Source organism: Rhagoletis zephyria, unplaced genomic scaffold (genome assembly GCF_001687245.7).
Source record: "Rhagoletis zephyria isolate East Lansing unplaced genomic scaffold, Rhagoletis_zephyria_1.1 Rzeph_scaffold_00025, whole genome shotgun sequence".
Classification (NCBI taxonomy): domain Eukaryota; kingdom Metazoa; phylum Arthropoda; class Insecta; order Diptera; family Tephritidae; genus Rhagoletis; species Rhagoletis zephyria.
The window spans coordinates 506,229-528,004 of NW_016157109.1; the positions used below are offsets into that span (position 1 = coordinate 506,229).

A 21,776-nucleotide genomic window follows, 5' to 3' on the forward strand; every position below is an offset into this window, starting at 1 on the left:
TTGAAGATATACATGGAATATATTCGTCTTTTTTCTGCAAATCATGAATAAAAGGATACATTGTGTACGCCCATGATTCAATAATACAAGGTTAGATAATTATTGACAGCCGCGGTTTGACACTCCCTTACAAAAGGTTGCATTTACGAAGGATGGGTAAAGGGGAGGAATGAAATCCATTGCTGCTAAATTGGTGGTAGAAAAGTACCCAAAGCAGGCAAATAGTAGTGACATTTCTGGCATTTTAAACGAAATATTGAACGAAATTTTAACATATCTATGTGAATTACGCAAAAACAAAACTACTATGATATTTATGTAAACAGCAAATTTAAAAAGAGTTTATGTTTTCATCAGTTAAATATGCTTCATATGCATATACAAATAAACATATTGCACAAAAGCTTATACTTCTTTTTCATAGCAAAGCAACACTTTTTCCAAGTAAATTTGCAAAGAAGCAACACTTTGCCACTGCTAAGGGAGCGGTGCGAGAGAGACAACTGTCAGTTTATCGAACCTTGTATTATTGAATCATGGTCTACGCCTTGAATAGTTGAAGCAATGAGAGCTCATCAAATTTCATTCTAGCATATCGCACACTATCTTCAAAGGTGACAGAACTCAAAATTACACGTTTGTCAGAAAATACGACAAACTATTTCTTAGCACATGCTAATCATATTGGCAAGGGAGACTTTAACTTAGGTTTTTGCAATTATAAAAAAAAAAATGCTCCAGATTTTGCGGAATGGTAAATAAAAGCTCTGTGTGCATTTTTAGCGCATCATTTCAACAATGATAAATTTTGAATTACGTCGCTTTTGATGACCGTGTGCGATATGCATGTATGTGTGTCAAAAATATATGTATAAAGAGAATTTTCTGGGGGTCTACTCTGTATTACGATTCGAAGAGCAAATCATTCGAATTCAAATGCTTGGCACTATGAATTTGTATTAGTCCGTATACAGAGTATAGACCTCCTGCTTATCTGTAAAAGTCATGATGTAGAGAACAAAGGTGGCGCCCATCTCGATACCGCTAATGAATTTGACAGAATCGCTGTTTGTATGACGTCACACTTGTACAACTTGTTTACGTTGTTCTTGCAAAATTTCTTCTTCCATTCTTGCTCGCAAATGCTCCAGTGTGAGCTTACACAATTATTATTCTCTCTGATTCTTGTGTAAAAGTACAACTTCCTGTGTAAGATACAAACATACCATGCATAAATACATACAAATATACTTATGATGATTTAGTATTATTTTTGCAAATTTGAAGGCTATTAAAAGAATTATTGTGATCTCTTTTGTTTACCTAAGAAAATTTATTTCAATTTCAAAAAGGTGCCATTCTTTTCGATTCTTTTCCTTTAGCATTAAAATCAGGAACATCTTCCTAAAACAAAAGTCCAATGCCAAAGTAAGATAAACCAGTTGTATACACTATAGAAATTAGAAAATTTTAGTTAACAAAAAGAAATACACGCAAAGAATTTCACTAAAATGTATTGAAATATTACTATTTTTTCAATAGTGCTATTTTGGCACTTCGTGCCAAATTGAAAAATTAATTGCGATTTAAAGTAAAGTAGGGTCAAAAATGGCGCGATTTGAGCCAAGTTGACAGCCCTGGCTGTGCTCCCCATCCGAACCAGATGTCTTGTTAACTCACGCGCTCTAAAGCTACTGCTGTGTTGCGTCTTCTACTCACCGCAGCAGCGAGCGAACTCAACATAAATCAACTCACCATCCAGAGTTGGCCCATCCGCCCGATGTAACGCATTGCATTGCACCGATATCTACCGTTTTGGTGCGACTCATTCGTCGTCATTTTGTTAGTCAGTCATCGACACTGGAGCAGTGGAGTTATTCAGTTTTTCTTTTGTTGCTAATTTTCGGCATCCATCAGCGAGCGTAGCTAACAAAAATACGAAATACTCGATTGAACTACTGTGTAGTACTGAAAATACTAACGAAAACAAAGTACGATTGTCGCAAAGGAAGTGCAAACGCAAGTAAATACTGTGCGAACGTATGTATGTATGTATTTATGTAATACCCCTTTCAGACGCGTTAAGTCTTGCTTTCAAGTCTGCTCGGTTCGTAGGCGAAGGAGGTGGGAAGAGAGGGGAAAAGTACATTCGTCTCACCTCCTTCGCCTACGAACGAGCAGACTAGAAATCAAGACTTGACGTGTCTGAAAGGGGTCTAATAAGTACTTCAATTGTTTTCAAATCGTATACGGCGTTCTTGGCGCGGTATGAGATGTATAAATGTTTTAAACAATTTCGTAGTTGTTTATGCGAGCTACAATTGAGCGAATGCTTTATAAATAAAAACAGCAAAAACATTTTTATTACAAGCGTTAGCAGAAATTGCTGCCACTTCAACAAGAGATATAATATACTCAGTCTATTCCACAACGACAGATATAACAATAGGGTTGTTCAGGATGTTGTGGAAAGGTTCTTGGATTTGCAGTTGGAATTGCATTTGGAAATTTTTTGCTTGCTGCCATGGCAACCGTCTCCATTGTATTGTTGTGAATTTACAAATACAACGAATATGCAAATACAAACGCATATGCAAAAGATCCTGAACAGCCCTAATAACTTAATATAAATACTATGTTTACACCGACTGTTGCAGTAAACATATTCACTTATTATATGTGTGATATACATAGTACATACAGTGTATTGGCCATACAATAGCACCCCCATTTTAAAGTGATGTGATATTGTTTAACACTTATGATTATTTATTTTTAGGAATTTTCAATTAAAATACAGTTCATTCCCTAACAAAACTCATACAAACCTACGTTTACAACTTTTTAAAAGACTAAAAAAAAAATGCAACAAATTTTCTCCTAAGTTTTTCCACAGAAGTGCTAGAATTTTTTTGAGTACACAGTTTTATAGCCCATTCAATTTTAGTATCATAAGGGGCCAGTTTAAAGTCGCTAAAAATTACCGTTGATTTTTTAGACTTTTCTTCGCCGAAGGTGTTGCGGGTTTCTTACATATAAAAAAATACATTAAGGGTATTCATCAAACCTTATAAATGCATTGTAAACCGTATAAACTTATAATTGTGTAAACCTTATAAATGAACTATCAAAATTTGTTTACACATTTCTGATAAATTTCTCCAGCGATTTCACTGAGGCTGCGTTTCTTTATAAATTCCGGATAATCCCATTTCACAGCCGGAATAAACAGAATGCTTTTGAAATATACGTTAACATATCATCAGGAACGTTCTAAAGAATAAGTAAACAAAAAAGTTTATTCCAAACGTTCAGAATGAATAAAGAAATTCAGCCTGAATAAACTTGATAAACTGAAACCAATGCAACTCTGTCGCAACTCTAGCTATGTTTTCTTGGGCAACAATCGGGATCCGCATACAAATTTTGCACGCAAATTCAACAACAACGATATGATCCTAATAGAGATCTGGTTCAATTATTATCCAGTCTGTTTGTTTTATTTCACTGATAATTTGGCCGCAAAGTTTGGTAGCCGTGACAAATGAATTCACACACAAACAGACATTCTGCCATTGTTTCTTTTAACTTGCTTCAAATAAATATCCTCTATGTTATATGTATGTATATTTATTTAAATAGATATTATCTCGTAAATATATTTTTTTCCAATTTAGTGAGGTAGTTTCTATAATTTCTTTATACCCGTGCTAGTAGTATAAAGTTAGTGATACTGAGCTCTATAACCAAAGAAAACACGACAGTTACATATGTAAGACTTAAACTTGACTTGAGTTGAAACCCAAAAAACCAACTTAAATTAGAAACTTGGAGAACTAAAGATTTTTGATTTCTAAGTGCAAAGAGAGCCATGAGAGAATCATGCTGTCAGTTAATTTCTTCATAAAATTTCTACAAATATGCCCCACAAATATAATTTTTCGAATAAATGTAATTGATCTGGCAATCGAAAAAAAAAAATTCAAATACATTTTTTTTAATAGTAATTTTGTAGCAATTTTGGTGTAAAAACAAATACAATTTTACGTGTGCATATACAAGTGCTGAGAATCAAAATAAAAAGAAAAGGTAATAGGTGACACGCTGAGTAATCGCGTTTCTAGGTAAGCCAAGTTTGGTCTAAATTTCCATAACCTAGCTTTAAGACTAAAATTGAATGGGCTATAAAACTGTGTACTCGGAAAAATTCTAACGCTTCTGAGAAAAAAATTTGAAATTTGAGTGAAATTTTGTTGCATTTTTTGTAGTATTTTGAAAAGTTTTAAACGTTTGAAATTTCTTAAAAATAAATCGTCACTAGACACGAATAAAGGCGCGAGCTCAAAAGTTGACGGCGAAAAAAGACGCATAAAAAAACTTTAGCGTCAAAGACTCTTAACATACTTCGCCGAAGTTTTTCATAAGGCTCTTTTTCGCAAAATTTTTTTACGCGCCTTTTTTCGCCGTCAAAACACTAGCGCGCCTTTATTCGTGTATAGTGACGACATAATTAAACAAAAGTGGTAAACAATATCACTTTGAAATGGGGGTGCTATAGATATGTACGTACGTGATATTAGGGTGGTCCAAAAATGCATGTGAAAAAGTCGGAATTTTTATGCTCTCACCCCGTAGGATTATTCTATACCAAAAAAATATATATCCTTATTATTTTTATTTTGAAATCAAGTTTTCCATGTATTTTGTATGGGGAAAAACAACTTTTCGTAGAAATGGTATAGAATTCTTAAAAAGCAATATTTTTCTACCAGAAAACTCTGTTTATCTGCAGGAGATTCCCAATAATAATACCCAAATGTTTATTTAACCATTTTTTCATCTATAAATTATAGGTCCGCCAAAAACCCACGAAACCCCCGATAAATGCAATGGGGCGTCCAATAAAAAATGGTTAATATTAAAAAATGGTTAAATAAACAATTGGGTATTATTATTGAAAGTCTCCTGAAGAGAACCATAGTGTTCCGATCGAAAAATATTGATTTTCAAGAACTCTATACCATTTCTACGAAAAATTTTATTTTTCCCATATGTAAATACATGGAATACTATGAGCGCTTTGAGCGACCTTTAAATATTTTTTTGATTTCAAAATAAAAAAATAGGGGTATACTTTTCTTCGATATAGAACATTCCTAGGGGGTGAGAGCATTACAATTCGGACTTTATATGTATTTTTGCTTAGTTTCTTAATGACACATGAGAAAAGATCCCATATTACAATTCGTAAATCTAACTGTCCATAGTTTTAATTTTTTCATTTATAAAAACTAATTCTCAATTTCGTATTATTGTTAATAAAATTGTCATTTTTCATTTTTTATTTTATTTGCAGTAATCCTTAAAATGAACATCACGCTCGAAAATACGCCACTTACTTGGCGAATATGGACAGTCTTTGCTCCAAGGAACTTATTTCTGAGCATGTAAATCCACCACAAGTCGAGAGGAAAATGATCACGTGAGCCGAAACACTATCATTTCATTCTAAAGATCAGAAACTGAGACCTGTTAACGGTGGAAGTGTTTACTGGCTCAAAGTTAGTAATCACGACCTTTCCGCTTACCTAGTTAATGGCATTAGTGGTTTCGATTATATTCGGTGTAATACTTGGTGTTCCATAAATAGTTACACTTCGGCGCTTCGTGTTTCATTAGTGCGGGGCGCTCAAAGTTGGGACCAAAGTGGCAACTAGAGACTGGTGCGACACGACGGTGACGACAAAACTGCAACAGAAATTTGTATTTATGGATGCTGGAGGCATTCCTGTCTTTCAGAGCGCCAGCCAGGCAGCCGCCGCAGCCCAACACCAACAGCAAAAACAACAGCAGCAACAACAACAACAGCGTCAACAACAGCTAACCCTACAACTCCAGCAGCATCAACACTTACAACACCATCAACTGCAGCAACAACAGCAGCTACATCAGCAACAAACGATTGGATTGCACCTGCAGCAACATCAGCAACAACAACTACACAATGTGCAGCAGCAACAACAGATACAGGTGCAACATCACCAGCAACAGTCGAATGGACAACAACACCAACAGCAGCCACAATACAACACAGCTCCACCAGGAACAGCGGGCCCAGGAGGCGGAATTGGCGGCGGCATTGGCCTTGGCGGCGGCGGAGCTGGCAGCACTGCAGGAGCGACTGGAGCGGCAGCAGCAGCGGTTGGAGGAGCTGGCGGCATGGGCGGCCTCATCGGCCCCGGCAACAACGTTAACGGGCCAGCGCTTGGCAGTAACAACAACCAAATACACAACCAGGGCGGTTGCGGGCCCGAAATTGTGCCGCCGAAGCGGCAGCAAATGGTTGATAGACTTAGGCGCCGCATCGAGAACTACAGGCGTCGGCAGACGGACTGTGTGCCGCGTTATGAACAGACATTTAACACAGTATGCGAGCAGCAGAATCATGAGACGGCGGCATTGCAGAAGCGTTTCCTTGAGAGTAAAAACAAGCGCGCCGCCAAGAAAGCGGAGAAAAAGCCAACGGAGCCTGCATCGGCTCCGATGATGGCAGGCAATCTACAAAGCAGTGTTCATGTGGTAAGTTTAATCTATGTATATATGTACATGTGTACGCGTGACATTTTATACTGAGCCTACAAAAAATATTAGGGGGGTCACTAAACAAGTCGGTTTGAATCCGCAACACTAATACCATTTGAGTCGATCTGACATTTGCAACGTAAAATTTGATTTTTTTTTAGCCTTGACGTGTTCGGAACATTTTACAATACGAGCGCTATGTATTTGCGTTATTTACACTTCATAGTTCGTACAAGGTGGACCATATAAGACCTACCAATGTTAAACACCTACAACTCTTGTAGTAATCATTTGTTTTAATTATTTTCTTTTTATATATATACTAAATACATTTTATGGAAATTAAGAGGCACTATGTATGAAAAATTACATAAAAAATGCTCACAATTTTGCTCGATGCAGACATTGGCTCTTTTTAGAGAGTTTTCCATTACACCACGTAATGTTTCTGGTTGCAGACTTCGTATTTCTGCACAAATATTCTGCCTCAGCACTCTAAAAGTCGCATACACTTTGTTTTTTAAACATCCGCATAAAAAAGTTGGAACAGCTGTATCTTTCCAACACTCTGCCGCACAGCTTCCACGTTCGTTCAACGGTCGACCAAACTCCTCATCATGCCGGAGCTGATCTTGAATTAAAATATTGTCGATAATTTCACTGCGTCATAACAATTTATCGTTGCAAAGAATATGAATTTCCAAGAATTTAATTACAACCTGCAAAAAAAAGATGCAATTATATTAAAAAATAAAAAAATTATTCGTGTTTAACATTAGTAGATCTTATATGGCCCACTCTGTAGTAGAAAAAAAAGTTAATATTAAAGAAAAGGTTCCCGTTGGATGATTGTTTATAACTTTTCCCATAGATTAATACAACAACAGTGCATAGATGAACTTATTTCGACTTTTGGTGATGAAGCCCCATCAAGAGCCCGAGTTTATGAGTGGTATAATGCACTGAAGAATGATCGTTTTTTTAATTGAGGGATTTAATTTTTTTTACAGTTTTTTTTCATCTCAAAATCTATTAGATAATAGTATAATAAAAAACAACTTTTTTTTGTGAAATATTGATTTTTTCCAAGAACACTATTTTAAGGTCAAGGAGTAGTTATGGCCCAATGGCAATGTTTTTCCGTCTAAAGGAATTACATTAGCTTTCAAACCCCGTTTGTTTGATTTCCAAATGTTTTTCGAAAGCGCTACGATTAATTCGATTACGATACGATTGTGCGCCATTCTGCTACAGAATAAAAATCCCAACCAAAATCTGTGAAAACTGATCGTCTTTTACAGAAAATAATATGTATCGAGATGAAAACCTCTAGCAGTGGTGCAATATCAGTGTAATCTTTAGCAACAGCAACACAGCAGTTAGTGCAGTACAAATAGTAACAGTCAAAGTAGCAGCAATGACGGCTACGGCGGTTGAATGCCACAGGGTGCTCGTAGAGTATTCCGTGGTATGGCGAACAAATAATGAGGTCAGCGTAGATTTTTGTTCGCTCATTACGAATATCGAATGTATGTACATTAGGGTGGTCCAAAAAGCATGTGAAAATGTAATGACGGAATCTTTATGCTCTCACCCCCTAGGATTGCTATATACCGAAAGCAAATATACCTCTATTTTTATTTAGAAATCAAGAAATATTTAGATGTCGCTCAAAGCGCCCAAAGTTTTCTATGTATTTTATATGGAAAAAAAACATTTCGTAGAAATGGTATAGAATTCTTAAAAATCAATATTTTTCTATCGGAAAACTCTGTTTATCTGCAGAAGATTCCCAGTAATATTAACCAATTGTTTATTCAACAATTTTTTTGTCGCAACTACAATTAACAGGTCCCACAAAAACCCCGAAAAATGCAAAAGGAGGACCAATAAAAAATCGTTAGTATTAAAAAATGGTTAAACAAATAATTGGGTATTATTATTGAAAGTCTCCTGAAGAGAACCAGAGTTTTCCGATCGAAAAATATTGAATTATACACCATTTCTACGAAAAGTTGTTTTTCCACCATATAAAAGTACATGGAAAAGTTTGAGCGCTTTGAGCGACCTCTAAATATTTTTTTATTTCAAAATTTGAAAAAAAAACAGGGGTACAGCTTTTTTCAATATAGAACAAACCTAGGGGGTGAGAGCATTACAATTGCGACTTTGCTGTTTTGGACCACCCTAATGTGCATACCTATGTACATATATCTATCTATACATACATACGTACAAACATTTTCGCTTACATACATATGTATATATAATCATAAGGTTGGCTATTGTTATTGGTTTTGTTTGTGCAATATTAAAAAAAATTCAACAAACTCGTAAAATTTTCGAGCTTTTTAATTCGATTTTCTAGACAGATTTTGAGTATCCAGTTTTGTAGTTAGCAATTCTAGCACAATAAAGCGCAGATTTGAAGAGGCTAAAAATTTTCGTTTTCTTTTTCGTGATAATTTTTAGACGTTTGAAACTTTATTATACTAAAATTGAACGAGTTGTAGTTTTTGGCATCTAATGAATGGAAAATAATGTATATGTGATTGCAATTTGCATTGTTTAACATTTACCTTTGAAACAAACGAAAAGCAAATCACAGCCGATGGCGGCATAAATAGAAATGTCAAATGACAATTTCTAAATAGTGCTGTCATTGTTCCCTATCCGTTGCTGACTTGAATATTTAATAACTCAGGGTTGCAGTTGCATTTCTTATGCAACTTTTTTAACTAAAATATTTAGTGAAGCGAAAAAGAAAAAAAAAATTACCACCTAATTCCTCACAAAAAAAAAAACACTTCATCCCCCAATTCGCCACGTAAACGGAAATTCCCCGCAAAAAACGGTCCATTCCCCGATTGCCCACCCAAATGGAAATTGCCCGCAAATCGGGGAATTCGCCACGAGTTGGCTTCCCTGGTACAGATAAACATGTACCATGTATGTGTGTATGTGTTGGCACCGCTGTGCATGCTTGGTATACATATACATATGTACTTTCTTAATTACATATGAAAAACTTTTCGTGAAATAGTGTAGAATTCTTGAAAATCAATATTTTTCGATCGGAAAAGTTTGCTTATCTTCAGGAGATTCCCGGTAATAATACCCAATTGTTCCTTTAACAATTTTTTCATGATAACTATATTTTATAGGTCCTAGAAAATGCAATGGGGGACCAATAAAAAATCTTTAATCATAAAAAATGGTTAAATAAGCAATTGGATATTAATATTTGAAGTCTCCTGAAGAGAACCACGGTTTTACGATTGATTTCCAAGAGTTTTATACCATTTTTACGAAAATTTGTATTTTCCCCATATAAAATACATGGAAAACTTTGAGCGCTGTGAGCACTCCCTAAATATTTTTTGATTTCAAAATGAAAAAGTAGGGGTATATTTATTTTTGGTTCAGAACAATCCTAGGGGGTGGCGGCATTAAAATTCCGACTTTATTATTTTGGACCACTCTAATGTACATACAATACTTTTGAACACTTTTCGCTTGATTTAAATACGTTATTATTTAACTATTTTATGTTTTTTTATTTTTAAATACGAACATTTTTAAACGGTAATCAAACAAAAAAAAAATGAGTCATTCCATTGAAAAGGGGAAAACAACATAAATTTAAATATGCCCTTATCTCTATTTTTAAATGACTACATTTTATTAACCTGTTGGGAAATATTAACAAAATCAAAACAGTTTTTAATTTTTATCTATGGAAACTCTTATTTCATGCAAATTACTTTACACCAGTCACAAGGAGATGTCCCACCAGTCACAACTTTAAATATTTTTTAATATTTCTGTGGGTATTATATAAACCTCATTTTTATTGAAAACGAAGTAGTATAATTCATATTTTCCAACACCAAAACATCTTTCTTAAAAATTAAGTGTTTTGGCTAAAATTAATTTTTGAGTGCACACGGGTAAAATCATATATGTAATACTTCTATATTGGTAGTAAGCTAACATCTCAATGTGTAAGCATTCCGAAATCAAAGCGAGACAGTCTAGTACTGTTTTTGTCAATGTATTGTGTACTTGAGTGCCGTTTTTGTAAATGTGTCGTGTACATGTTTATTTATAAACGTATGTGTTCCTTTTCTTTCGTACGTGTTTATTGATATATCTGTACTGTAGTGTTTTCGGACGGTACTAGCTCTTACTGCCAATATAGGAGTATTACATATATGGGTAAAATAGAGTTCTTTTCAGCGTCCCACCAGTCACATTAATTCAAATGATAAATACATAAAACTAAGAAATCGTTTGGTATTTTTTGTTAAAGCAATTTTATACATTAGTTATCGTTCTATGTTAAAAAATATCCTTCGCTGTTTTATAAGTTCCGATGATATAGCTAAAATTCACAATTGATCACATTCTGGAGTAAAATGTCCCACCAGTCACATTAATTCAAATGATAAATACATAAAACTAAGAAATCGTTTGGTATTTTTTGTTAAAGCAATTTTATACATTAGTTATCGTTCTATGTTAAAAAATATCCTTCGCTGTTTTATAAGTTCCGATGATATAGCTAAAATTCACAATTGATCACATTCTGGAGTAAAATGTCCCACCAGTCACAATGGAATGGCCCAAATATTAATTTTTCCTACGTGCTTTTTTCCTCGGTGTATGAGAAATCCTTTTGTACTTAAATACTTAGTTACATATGTACATATCTACATATATGTACTACATACATATATACAGTGACTCAAACAAATGACTAAATGTTGATTTTTTACACCCGAGCGCACTTGTGCGCAAGGATATTATAACTTTGTTCCCATAACGGTTGTTTGTAACAGTTGTAAAACGAATTGAGATACATAGATATAGACAAATGTATACATATGTAAATGATCAGAATGAAAAAAGAAATCGATTAAGCGGTGACTGTCTGTCCGTCTGTCCGTCTGTGCACACAATAACTCGAGTAAAAATTGAGATATTTTATCGAAACTCGGTATGTGTACTTCTTTTCAGCGTAGGACAGATGGTATTGCAAATGGGCAAAATCGGACAATAACCACGTCTACCTCCCATACAACGGTAGTTTTCAGAAATACGAAAACTGCGATATTTTAGTAACTACTTAAGCCTATTCACTCAAAATTGATGTTTGCAATAACTCTTTAGCACAAAATACGTTTATAATAAAATTTTGGAAAATGGGCGTGGCGCCGCCCACATATGGCCACATATGTGTATCTCGGTAACCGTTCGATCAATTTGTACCAAACTCGGAATGATTATTGTGCTTGCCACATAAAAGCAAAACGCTGAAAATTATTGAAACCGAACTAAAATTACACCCACTCTTTATATAACGGTTAATTTCAGAAATTCTTGAAATTTCCGATATTTCGAAATCTAAGGATGCTAATTTACACAAACTTTATACTAACCGCATTCTCTTGAAAAGAAGTAATATTATTACAGAATTTTGGAAAATGGGCGTGATACCGACCACATATAACTGTACATATACATATACAAGTTTATCAAACATGTTTGAAATAGGGACAAAACCACCCCTGCTTACCATGTAGCGGTAGTTTTCAGAAAGGTGGCAATAACTATNACTCCAACGACTAAAAAACAGCAATAGAAGGATGAGCGATTAAAAAGTATTCACAGTCGCTAATTGAGCGACTAAGCGACACTCACAATACCATCGATAATCGATAATCGCTTAATAGTCGTTTATCTACTGCCAGTCGACACTCGCAATAGGGGTGTTAATAACTGCGCCGGGTATCTAATGTTCGGCTCCGCCCACAAACCGAACCATTTTCATTTTGGAATGCCAAAATCGAACCAGAAACCACTCCAAGAAATGGTTCGATTCGGTTCAAAATCCACTAAAGCATTTTTCAAGTTTTGTAATATACAACTTTGTCTAAAAATGCAACCCTATGGTAAAACTGCAAAGATTTTTGAGTTTAATTGCATCTCTGTGAGTTATGATTTCGTCCATGTAAATAATAACAATCGTTTGGACAATCATTTTGGACAATTCTTAACAAAATGAGAAAAATTTGGCTCTAAATCGAAGAAGATGACGTCCTTTCGTGTTTCTATCAGTTTTTATTTGGAATATTTATTACTTGCATTAATTATATTAAGAAATATTTTGCAAATCGCATCGATTTCAAATCATACGATCGCAGCACATGTCCGAATGTTCACTATTTTTTAAATGGTAAAAAGTCTGAAGCGCGAAATGTGTTTGAGCCAATTTACACGATGACTGTTCACAGACCTTTAAGTAATGGAAAATGTTTGGAATTGGATGCTTTGCTAGGTCTGCGGGTATTTGCTTCTTCAATTAAAGCTGTAAGGAGTGAGATGTCTTAGAATTCTTTTAAATATTCCTAGAAAGGTCTTCCGGACAGGGGTTTTCCAAATATTGGCATTAGGGATGTAGTATCCAATACTAATTATGTTAAATAGTAGAACTACATTTAGTGGTATGCTTCCGTTGATACAATCTACTCCTGTCCTCATGATAAAGCCACAAATATAATACTCATATTTTTCGTGATATATAAAAACGGAATGAAAAGCAAAATAACGAAGGTATTTTCTTCATTTCCACCACTTTTCTTCGAAAAATACCATTCTTTAAATTAGATTAAAATGAAGCTTCTCCGATACAGATTTTGCAGAAAAAAAACTACCTATTCAAGTGAATGGGCGTGTATGTATAAGTGGCATTAAACATCCACAAACACAACACAAGAACATATTCTCCAACGTTAATTCGCCCGTTAAGTTTCAACATTCTTTACCATTTGAGATTAGTAATTTTCTCAAACGTTATTCTTCAAATTGTCCTTAAGTTGAGGAATATTTGGCAGCATTTGTATTTTATTTGAAAAAGTTTTGATCTGGCAGCAGCGGTGACACATATGATTTATTGCTCCTGGAAACAGTGAAACAGAGGTCCAAACCCAATTTCTCAACTTGAAAACTAAGAAAGTCTTTATGTAAAAAAGTGCCTTTTAAAGGTGTTCTCACACGATATGTATTTGCATCTGTAAATGTGACTTTTTCAATACATATGTACGTAATTTCGTATGTCTGTCAAATCCACAGTCTTTATTTAACAATTTAAAAATACGTTCTTTAAAAACGAAATAAACTAAACTCAGACGATTATATCTGTGTGTCAGAGGAAAATAGAAACATTTCTATTTCGTATGTACGTGCATCTGCTTTGTACAGAAACAAATTTAATTTGCCTTTACACGATATGTCGACATTTCTATATGTAAAAAGTGGCATGTACACATGCAAATACATATCGTGTAAGAACACCTTAAGTTGAGACCATTATAATCTGAGATTTGAGGAAGCTATTTTATATCTAATTCATCTCAAGTTGCTATCAAACAAAAAGGTTTGTTGGTATAACGTACATACATACCCTGCAGAAAAAAAATATCAATTGATAAAAAATAGCCAACTTGTAGTTAGCTTTTTTGCGGGATTTCTATAAAATATATAACTTGTAGTTAGCTACCAAAAGCTAACCTGAAGCTAGTTGACAAGTAATGCAGGAGTAATGAAGGAGATTGTTTTCTTTAAATGCGTTTCTATTTAAATATCATGCCCTTCGCAAATACTTTTTCGAATTGTGGACAAATAAAAGGAAGATCCGAATTTCATATTATCATTTTGAAGTTATGTCTGACGGAGTTCGAATATGGGCCACCTACAGCAGAATATGGAAACAAATATGAAATGTAATAAAATAAATAAAGTAAATAAAAATAAAAAAATGAAACAAAAATAATAAAAAAATATTTTGTTTTTCCTATTGATATGTTATGTCCAAAAGTAGTTAGTTACAAGTTAGTTACATCAAATGCAGAGGTAACCACCCTGGACTACATCTAATGCAGAGGTAAACCACCCTTGACTATTTCGCGGCCATTGCCATAGAAATATAGTTAGTTTTCATCAAAGAAAATATACAGATAATAAGTGACTTTTAGCTCCTTTCTAATCATTTTAAAGTTAGCTTCCAGTTAGATACATTTCCTGCAGGGTATTTACACATGTACACACATCTGTATGCACATAAACGCTCTCAACAATGCATGTGTTTGTGTGCGTCAGTGCATTACTTGAGTAACTTTTAGGGGAATATTAAAATCGATAAAGTTTTGCAATGTGATATGTTGCTGTTGCCCCTGCTGTCACATTGCCTTTTCCACCAGCAATGGAACGGTGGCGTTCTTCGATGCTCTTGCCCATCGCTTTGGTCCTCCAATCATAGTTGCCAACTTAGTGCTTTAAGCACTAGATTTAGTGCTTTTTGAAAATTAAAACGCCAAAAATAATGGTTTAGTGCCTAGTGCCCTTTTAGTGCTTTTTTCTGAACTAAAATTTCTGAATTTACAAGAATCTACAAATTTAAATGCACTAAAATGCAAACCATGATTGATAAAAAGATAAAGTAGCAAACCCACGTTCTTGCGTTTTTGTTAAATTGTATTCGCGTTGAAAATGCTAGCACGCAGATAAGTTAAGTATTTATTTTTTTATTTTCTTGATTATTGATTGATTACACAGTTCGAAAAATTTTAACTTTTTTTGCCACCTGAGTGGAACCGTTTTGTGTAGATTTTGCGGTGCTGAATCCAAACCTAGCTGCAGAATTTCTCTACCACGTCAGAATTTTGAGATATCCTAGCCTGTAAGTGTAAAAGNAAATTTTAACTTTTTTTGCCACCTGAGTGGAACCGTTTTGTGTAGATTTTGCGGTGCTGAATCCAAACCTAGCTGCAGAATTTCTCTACCACGTCAGAATTTTGAGATATCCTAGCCTGTAAGTGTAAAAGCACGGTTTTTCGCAATATTTGAGGTTATATTATAAAACAACAAATTTTTTCGCTCACTTCTACTTAGGGTATCATCAAGTATTACTCTTCCCCGTTAAAATTCAATTTCGTTTGTTGCGATTCGATTGTTCCTTCTCCAGATGTACCAGTTTCGCAAGCATGAATGTGTATTTATTTATACATGTAAATATTGTTTATTTTTTTACTTTTGTTTACCACAAACTGTTATGAAAAGAGAGAAATTTAGTGCTTTTAGTGCGGTAAAACGCTATTTTTTCCAAGGTTTGGTGCTTTTTGAAACTGAAAAGTTGGCAACACTGCCTCAACTACTGCATCATTTCTTGTACCAAAGAAGTTTAGATAGTAAAAATGCTTCGTATTGCTGTTTAGTTCCAATCGAGTGTTGTCAGGTTTAGGAAAGCCCTGTTTGTGGCTCGTTCGTTCGTTAAAGCATAAACAGACGGCAGCGTTAATCCGGATCAACGCTGCCGTCTGTTTAAGCTTTTAGACCCCTTTCAGACACGTCAAGTCTTGATTTCAAGTCTGCTCGTTCGTTGGTGAAGGAGGTGAGAGGAATGTACTCTTCCCCTCTCTTCTCACCTCCTTCGCCTACGAACCGAGCAGACTTGAAAGCAAGACTTGACGTGCCCGAAAGGGGTCTTACGCCGGCCTGGGAATTTCGTTGCAAATGTATTATCAGACAAAATGCCATTTAACACATGGAATATCATCTGCATATACAAATTTACCAATAAACGGCGACTTTTCAAAGTCTCTTATTAGCTATGAAACTGTTAAATAAGTTATCCTCATTTGTTCTTTTGTGTGAGCCATTCTTTTTTAAGTCGGACGGATTCGCTTCAAATTTTTATGGGTTCTATACATGATCTGTCAAAGTTTGGATTTTTTCGTAATTCTGACTAATCATGTTCTTCTTCAAATCGTTATCATAAATACTTATACTTACTTATACTTATACTGCCGAAACTCATTCCAAAAAAATGTCCAAGCAAAAGCTTGAAAACTATTGGAAGATTGAAATAAAACTTCATTGATTTAGCATATATGTACATACATATGTATTTAAGAGTCTATTTTGTTTGCTTTTTGAGTTCTTAAATCGCGTAAATCGATTTTTATCCATATTGCTATCAGAAATTATGACAAACTATGGCTTATTTTTTGTGATGACAATGGGAAATGTTATCGAATTTCCTCTTTATTTGACATTGCCTAATTTCACTGTTAAGATTGAAAGTCTAAAAAATATATACATACTAGGGATGTTTCGAATGCCATATTTTTCACATTCGCGAATGTGAGTGCGAATTTTCAGAATGCGAATGTTCGAATGCGTATGCGAATGTTAGGAATAACATTAAACAAACTATAATCAATTGAAGTCATCGTTTTTATTATTTACAATTTTTTTAAATTATTAGAACATTGAACGAGTGCTTAACATATACAGTGTTTTATTCTTGTAGTCAAAGTTCAAAAGTAATTTTGCTGCCTTTTTGCCCACGAAGCGATTTCTTAGAGGCTCGTATATAAGGCCGGCTGTACTGAACTATTGCTCACTTGGAACGCTCGCGGGTGGAGCGCTCAAATATTTGCGGGCCAGATCTGTCAATTTATCATATTTTAGTTTAGTTTTCCACCAATCGAGAGGATTTTCCCCGAGATAAGCTCGTTTTTCTTTAAGATAGGCCTTGAATTGAGCTTTAATTTCACATTTTTTAATGTCTCCAGATTCTACATCCGAGCCTTCGCTTTCGCTGGAGGAATCTAAAGTTCTTTCTAGGTTGCTTATAAGACTTAGCAGAACTTGTTAAAGGTCCATCAATATGCTTGATATTCTACTTGACCGTTTAGCGCCTGAAGCTATAAACCGGTTATTGTCCGCACCCTCGTTAGACAGACTTAGAGCCGTTTCTATAATATGAGAGTGGAAACTCTGCCCATGTACCCATTCACATTCGCAAAATGATGCGAATCATTCTCATAACGAATGCGGATGCAAATATTCACAACATCCCTCATACTATTATATACATATAGCACACACAAAAAGTGGTGTGTATGATTTTAATCAGATCCACCTACCGACATGTATTTCGACACGCTGAAGCCGAATCTGAGGTCGGTTTAACTTCTAAATAGAGTCCGACCGATTCCAATTTTTTTTGCAGGTACCGATGCCGATGCCGATTAATCGGCTTATGGGGAAAGAATCGGCCGATGCCGATTCCATAAAAAATTACAAATAAATGCATTAATTCATAAAATCAGTTCATTTCACGGAGTTAAAAAAAAACAAAAGAAAAGAAATAATTGAATTAATTGGCTTGTTATTCAACATTACATTATGTATGTACATACATACATATGTATGTGTAAAAATATACGTACATATATCACATTTATGTACATTACATAAAACACTTTTTTATATGGTGCTAAGCAAAAAATATTTAGGAACATAAAATTTCATTTCGTTTTGTACTAAAATACACTCTTTTGCACTCAATGCAAAGAACTTATATGCTAGGTATGTATGTACATACATATAGTGGGCCACAAAATAAAAGAATTGCGATATTTTGACCGATTTTGTCTTTTTTTATTTAACGTTTATTATTTTTTTTTATAAAAGTCTAGCTGGTATACAACAAACACCATATAAATTCAGATTTCAAACTTTGTACAAAAACTAGAAAAATTCTGCTTATTTTCAGCAAAATTTCAAACTGTTTAATCAGAATTTTGGTATAATGAAGTGCAAGTTTCAAGCTGCTGTAAAATCCCGTTAATTTTTGGCAATTTTTTTTGCTGGCAGTGTTCTCCATATAAAAGAAAATTGTCGCACGTACTTTTGTATGGAAAAAACGTGAAACACCTTCAACAAAAAAAAAAAAATCATTTTTGTGAGCTGTCTGCAAATGTTTTTTAATGTTGGCTGTCGCTCCACCTGAACATTTGAAAAGAAATTCCAAAGAATCGGCGAAAAAAGGCCGATGCCGATGCTCAATTTTCTGCCGATACTAGCCGATGCCGATGCCGATTAATCGGTCGGACTCTACTTCTAAACCCTCAACATTTCGAGTAAATTGCGAAAAACCAAAATAAATGGCAAAAAATTCACATCGTTTAGTTTTAATAAAGCCTTCGGAGTAAACGACGTGAAAAATCGCAGTGAAGAACAAAATTCCATTGTAGATTGCATACATATATTAAGAAGTACACATACATATCGGTACCTAAAGGTGAAAAGCTGCCAAGTCCACTTTTTTCAACATTTAGCTTTTGATGCAGAATTACAGATAATGTGAAACTACATCGATTTTTCGACACTTCTGAGCAATTCCAAAAAATGAACTTGGCACTTTTTCCCCTTTAGGTGACGATAAATACTATGTACAACATTAGTAAGGTAAAAAAAAAACCTCACGGTTAGGCTTGCCAAATGTCCAGGTCTCAGAGCCACCGGCCCACAGTGGTTCGGATAGCAGATCTAGTTGGACGAAAGTCAAATTTTTTTTGTTTTTAAAATACTTAATGGTACTTGGAATACATTCCTGACAATACATTCAAATAGAAATTGCATTTATTAAAGCATTAACATATGAAAACAAACAAAAAAAGGTAAGTCAACGCCGCCTATTTGAGAACTCTATTTTAAAAGCTGAAATTTAACTTACTTATTCCGCTATAGATTCAGAGGTCATAACGCAATTTATGTCCACATTGGTATAAGCAAATTTATTCTGAAAAATCGTCGTTTTGATTAATTAAAAAAATAAATTTAAGAGTAGGAAAAGTAAAGGCCGCCGAAGGCCGTATAAAAACTTTGGTTATGTAAGAGTTAAAAAAAAATAGTAACTCGCGAATTTTCTGCTTTCTGAAATTAAAAGATTATACAACAGGCATGCAAATCTTTAAGCGCTGTTATAAAATTTTTTCTGAAATTTATTTGTATTTCTTGCTGTGATCTTAAATTTTGGTCATGGTAAATAAAATCTTAAGGAGTGAGTTGTTTGACATTTGGAGAAGTGTTGCTGAAACTTCTAACTAAAAGACAACAAGGTGTCCGTGATTATGTGATTAGTAAATTGAAAGAAATATGTGATGAGAATGCTTGTTCCGAAGTAAATAAAGTATATAATCAGCAACCCAGAAAACCCCCAGATGCCCAGTTACATAGAAATCTACCGATTTTTTTTAATTTTCGTCCGCCATATTGGATCCGCCATTTTGAATTTTTGATAAGTGACTTCAGATTCGTAATCAGCGACCCAACAATCCCCTAGGTAAGAAGTGGTGTAAAGATCCATCAACGAGTATTTGTTTAAATTGTTTCGTCCAGCTAGATTTGCGATCCGAACCACTGTGCGCGGCCTTGAGACAAAACTTCGCGCTGCGGGTTTGACATTAATTTCTTCGAGATGCGATTAGAAACTTTAAGATTCCCCGATTTACTGGAAATATGACTACCAGTAAGCGGTCTTCTTTTTTGAATCGCTCTTCCGGTGTCATTTAAAATATTTTAACAACCTCATAATTGTTGAAAATATTATCGATTAGCAACTGCATTTCAAAGAAAAATATCTCATTTATAAACCTGCCTTTACATCAATCAATAGAATCCGAATTCGGAGTCAGTTTGGCCAATATACCTCCTAGATTTCGAGAAAACTTCAAAAAGAAAATGCAAAAATAGTGAAAATCGGCAACAAAAACCGATTTTTTTAAGTTTTCTCGAAATCTAAGAGGTATATTGGCCAAACTGACTCCAAATTCGGATTCTGCCGGTCGAAATACATAGCCATAGGTATGTCCGGTCAAATGCACATCACACGATTTTTTAATTTTTTTTTTTGTGCCGGTGTAATCACTTGATATCCCTTTAAATACGCAGTGGATAAAACTTTTTATAGCGTATATGGAGTTCAGAGAATTGCCGAAGGTAATTGGTAAAATTCTGCCTATACCAGTAAGCAACGAGTTTTTTTAAAAGGTATTTGATATAATGGCAAACAGTTGGACCCATCCAAGAAACAGAATGAGGGTAAAATTGATATCAAAATTTGGCAAGCCTACTCACAGTGCTGACAAAGTGACACATTACAACAAGCCATAGATGTTTTATTAGCAAAGAACCCTACCAAAATTTTAAGCGTCCAACCATCCTACCAACGGGAAAAACCTAGCAACTTTGGAAGGAAAATCCCAAAACGGCAACCCTGCTTAATCGATCGATTTTATTCTTTGTTTGCTTATAAACTCTTGTAATCCCTGGTGATTTCCTATCAAGTGGCAACCCTTTTCATAGAACCAAAACTATATTGCACACCCAAAAGACAAGGACTTTCATTTGACACCCAATTTTTTAAAATCGAACTAACGATACAGATTTTATGACATGGTGTTAAATATTTAAAACATCTCCGAACTCCTCTTCTGAATGACAATTGTTGTGGAACTCGTTTTCTAAATGTGTAAGTCTGTAAGGGGCTGTCCATATATGACGTAAGGGAGTTTTCGCCTGTTGTTAAACTTGGGTTTATATGGGGTTTGTTAGAGAAAGAACTGTATTTTAATTGAAAATTCTTAAAAATAAATAAATAAACATAAGTGGCACACAATATCACTTTGAAATGGCGTGCTATAGATATGACCGATACTGTATGTGGCAAGCACAATAACCACACCGAGTTTGGTACAAATTGGTATAACGGTTACCGATATACATATATGTGATCATAAGTGGGCGGTGCCACGCCCATTTTCCAAAATTTTACCATAAACATATTTCTTGGTAAAGAATTGTTGCAAGTATCAATTTTGAATAAACAAGCTTTAATATTTACTGATTTATCGAAGATTTTGTATTTCTCTAAATTACCGTTATATGGGATGTGGGCGTGGTTATTGTCCGATTTAAAAAATTTTCGGTCATTTGGTATGCTGTACCAAGACCCAACAACTGTGCCAAGTTTAGAAGAAATTGGTGCAGCGGTTACCAAGATATACACATGTAACCAGAAGTGGGCGTGGCTACGCCCATTTTCCAAAAATTTATAATATTCTTATTTTTCGTCTAAAAATTGTTGTAAATATCAATTTTGCGTGAATAATCTTCAGTAGTTAATAAAATATCGCAGTTTTCGTATTTCTGGAAATTACCGTTATATGGGAAGTGGGCGTGGTTACAGTCCGATTTCGCCATACCAACCTACCTTGTATTAAGGGAAACCTACATACCAAATTTCGTTGAGATATCTCAATTTTTGCTCGAGTTATCGTGTA

The 21,776-nt window shown here is 34.6% G+C and overlaps 2 protein-coding genes across 11 annotated transcripts in view; one reads left to right on the plus strand and one right to left on the minus strand.

Annotated features, from left to right (window-relative positions):
• The window catches only part of mam (neurogenic protein mastermind), a 193,709-nt gene that overhangs the window by 89,570 nt on the left and 82,363 nt on the right, over positions 1–21,776 (plus strand). For 3 of the 9 annotated variants that reach the window (XM_017616273.1, XM_017616293.1, XM_017616298.1), the window contains exon 2: positions 5,357–6,579. In XM_017616273.1, coding sequence (XP_017471762.1) covers positions 5,770–6,579 — 810 coding nt within the window. In that variant the 5' untranslated portion in view covers positions 5,357–5,769. Of the gene's footprint in view, positions 1–1,836; positions 2,045–5,356; positions 6,580–21,776 lie in introns of those variants that run through there. The other 6 variants (XM_017616262.1, XM_017616324.1, XM_017616288.1 and 3 more) reach the window with 5 other exon arrangements.
• LOC108363243 (uncharacterized) lies at positions 486–1,862 on the minus strand. 2 transcript variants are annotated; one of them, XM_017616548.1, is made up of 3 exons: positions 1,756–1,862; positions 1,324–1,451; positions 486–1,205 (listed from the first exon to the last, which is right to left on the minus strand). In XM_017616548.1, the coding sequence occupies exons 1-3, from the start codon at positions 1,837–1,839 to the stop codon at positions 1,004–1,006; spliced, it is 414 nt and encodes a 137-aa protein (XP_017472037.1). In that variant the 5' UTR covers positions 1,840–1,862; the 3' UTR covers positions 486–1,003. The 2 variants fall into 2 exon arrangements, with proteins under 2 accessions (XP_017472037.1, XP_017472030.1); XM_017616541.1 differs by lacking the exon at positions 1,756–1,862 and adding an exon at positions 1,529–1,742.

Bases quoted from the DNA above. Each gene is read 5' to 3' on its own strand.
- LOC108363243 (XM_017616541.1), bottom strand. From the start codon at position 1,654: ATGGGGAGCACAGCCAGGGCTGTCAACTTGGCTCAAATCGCGCCATTT. The intron at 1,452-1,528 runs GTAATATTTCAA...TAATTTCTATAG, and splicing joins ATAGCACTATTGAAAAAATA to TGTATACAACTGGTTTATCT. The intron at 1,206-1,323 runs GTAAACAAAAGA...TATCTTACACAG, and splicing joins ATTGAAATAAATTTTCTTAG to GAAGTTGTACTTTTACACAA.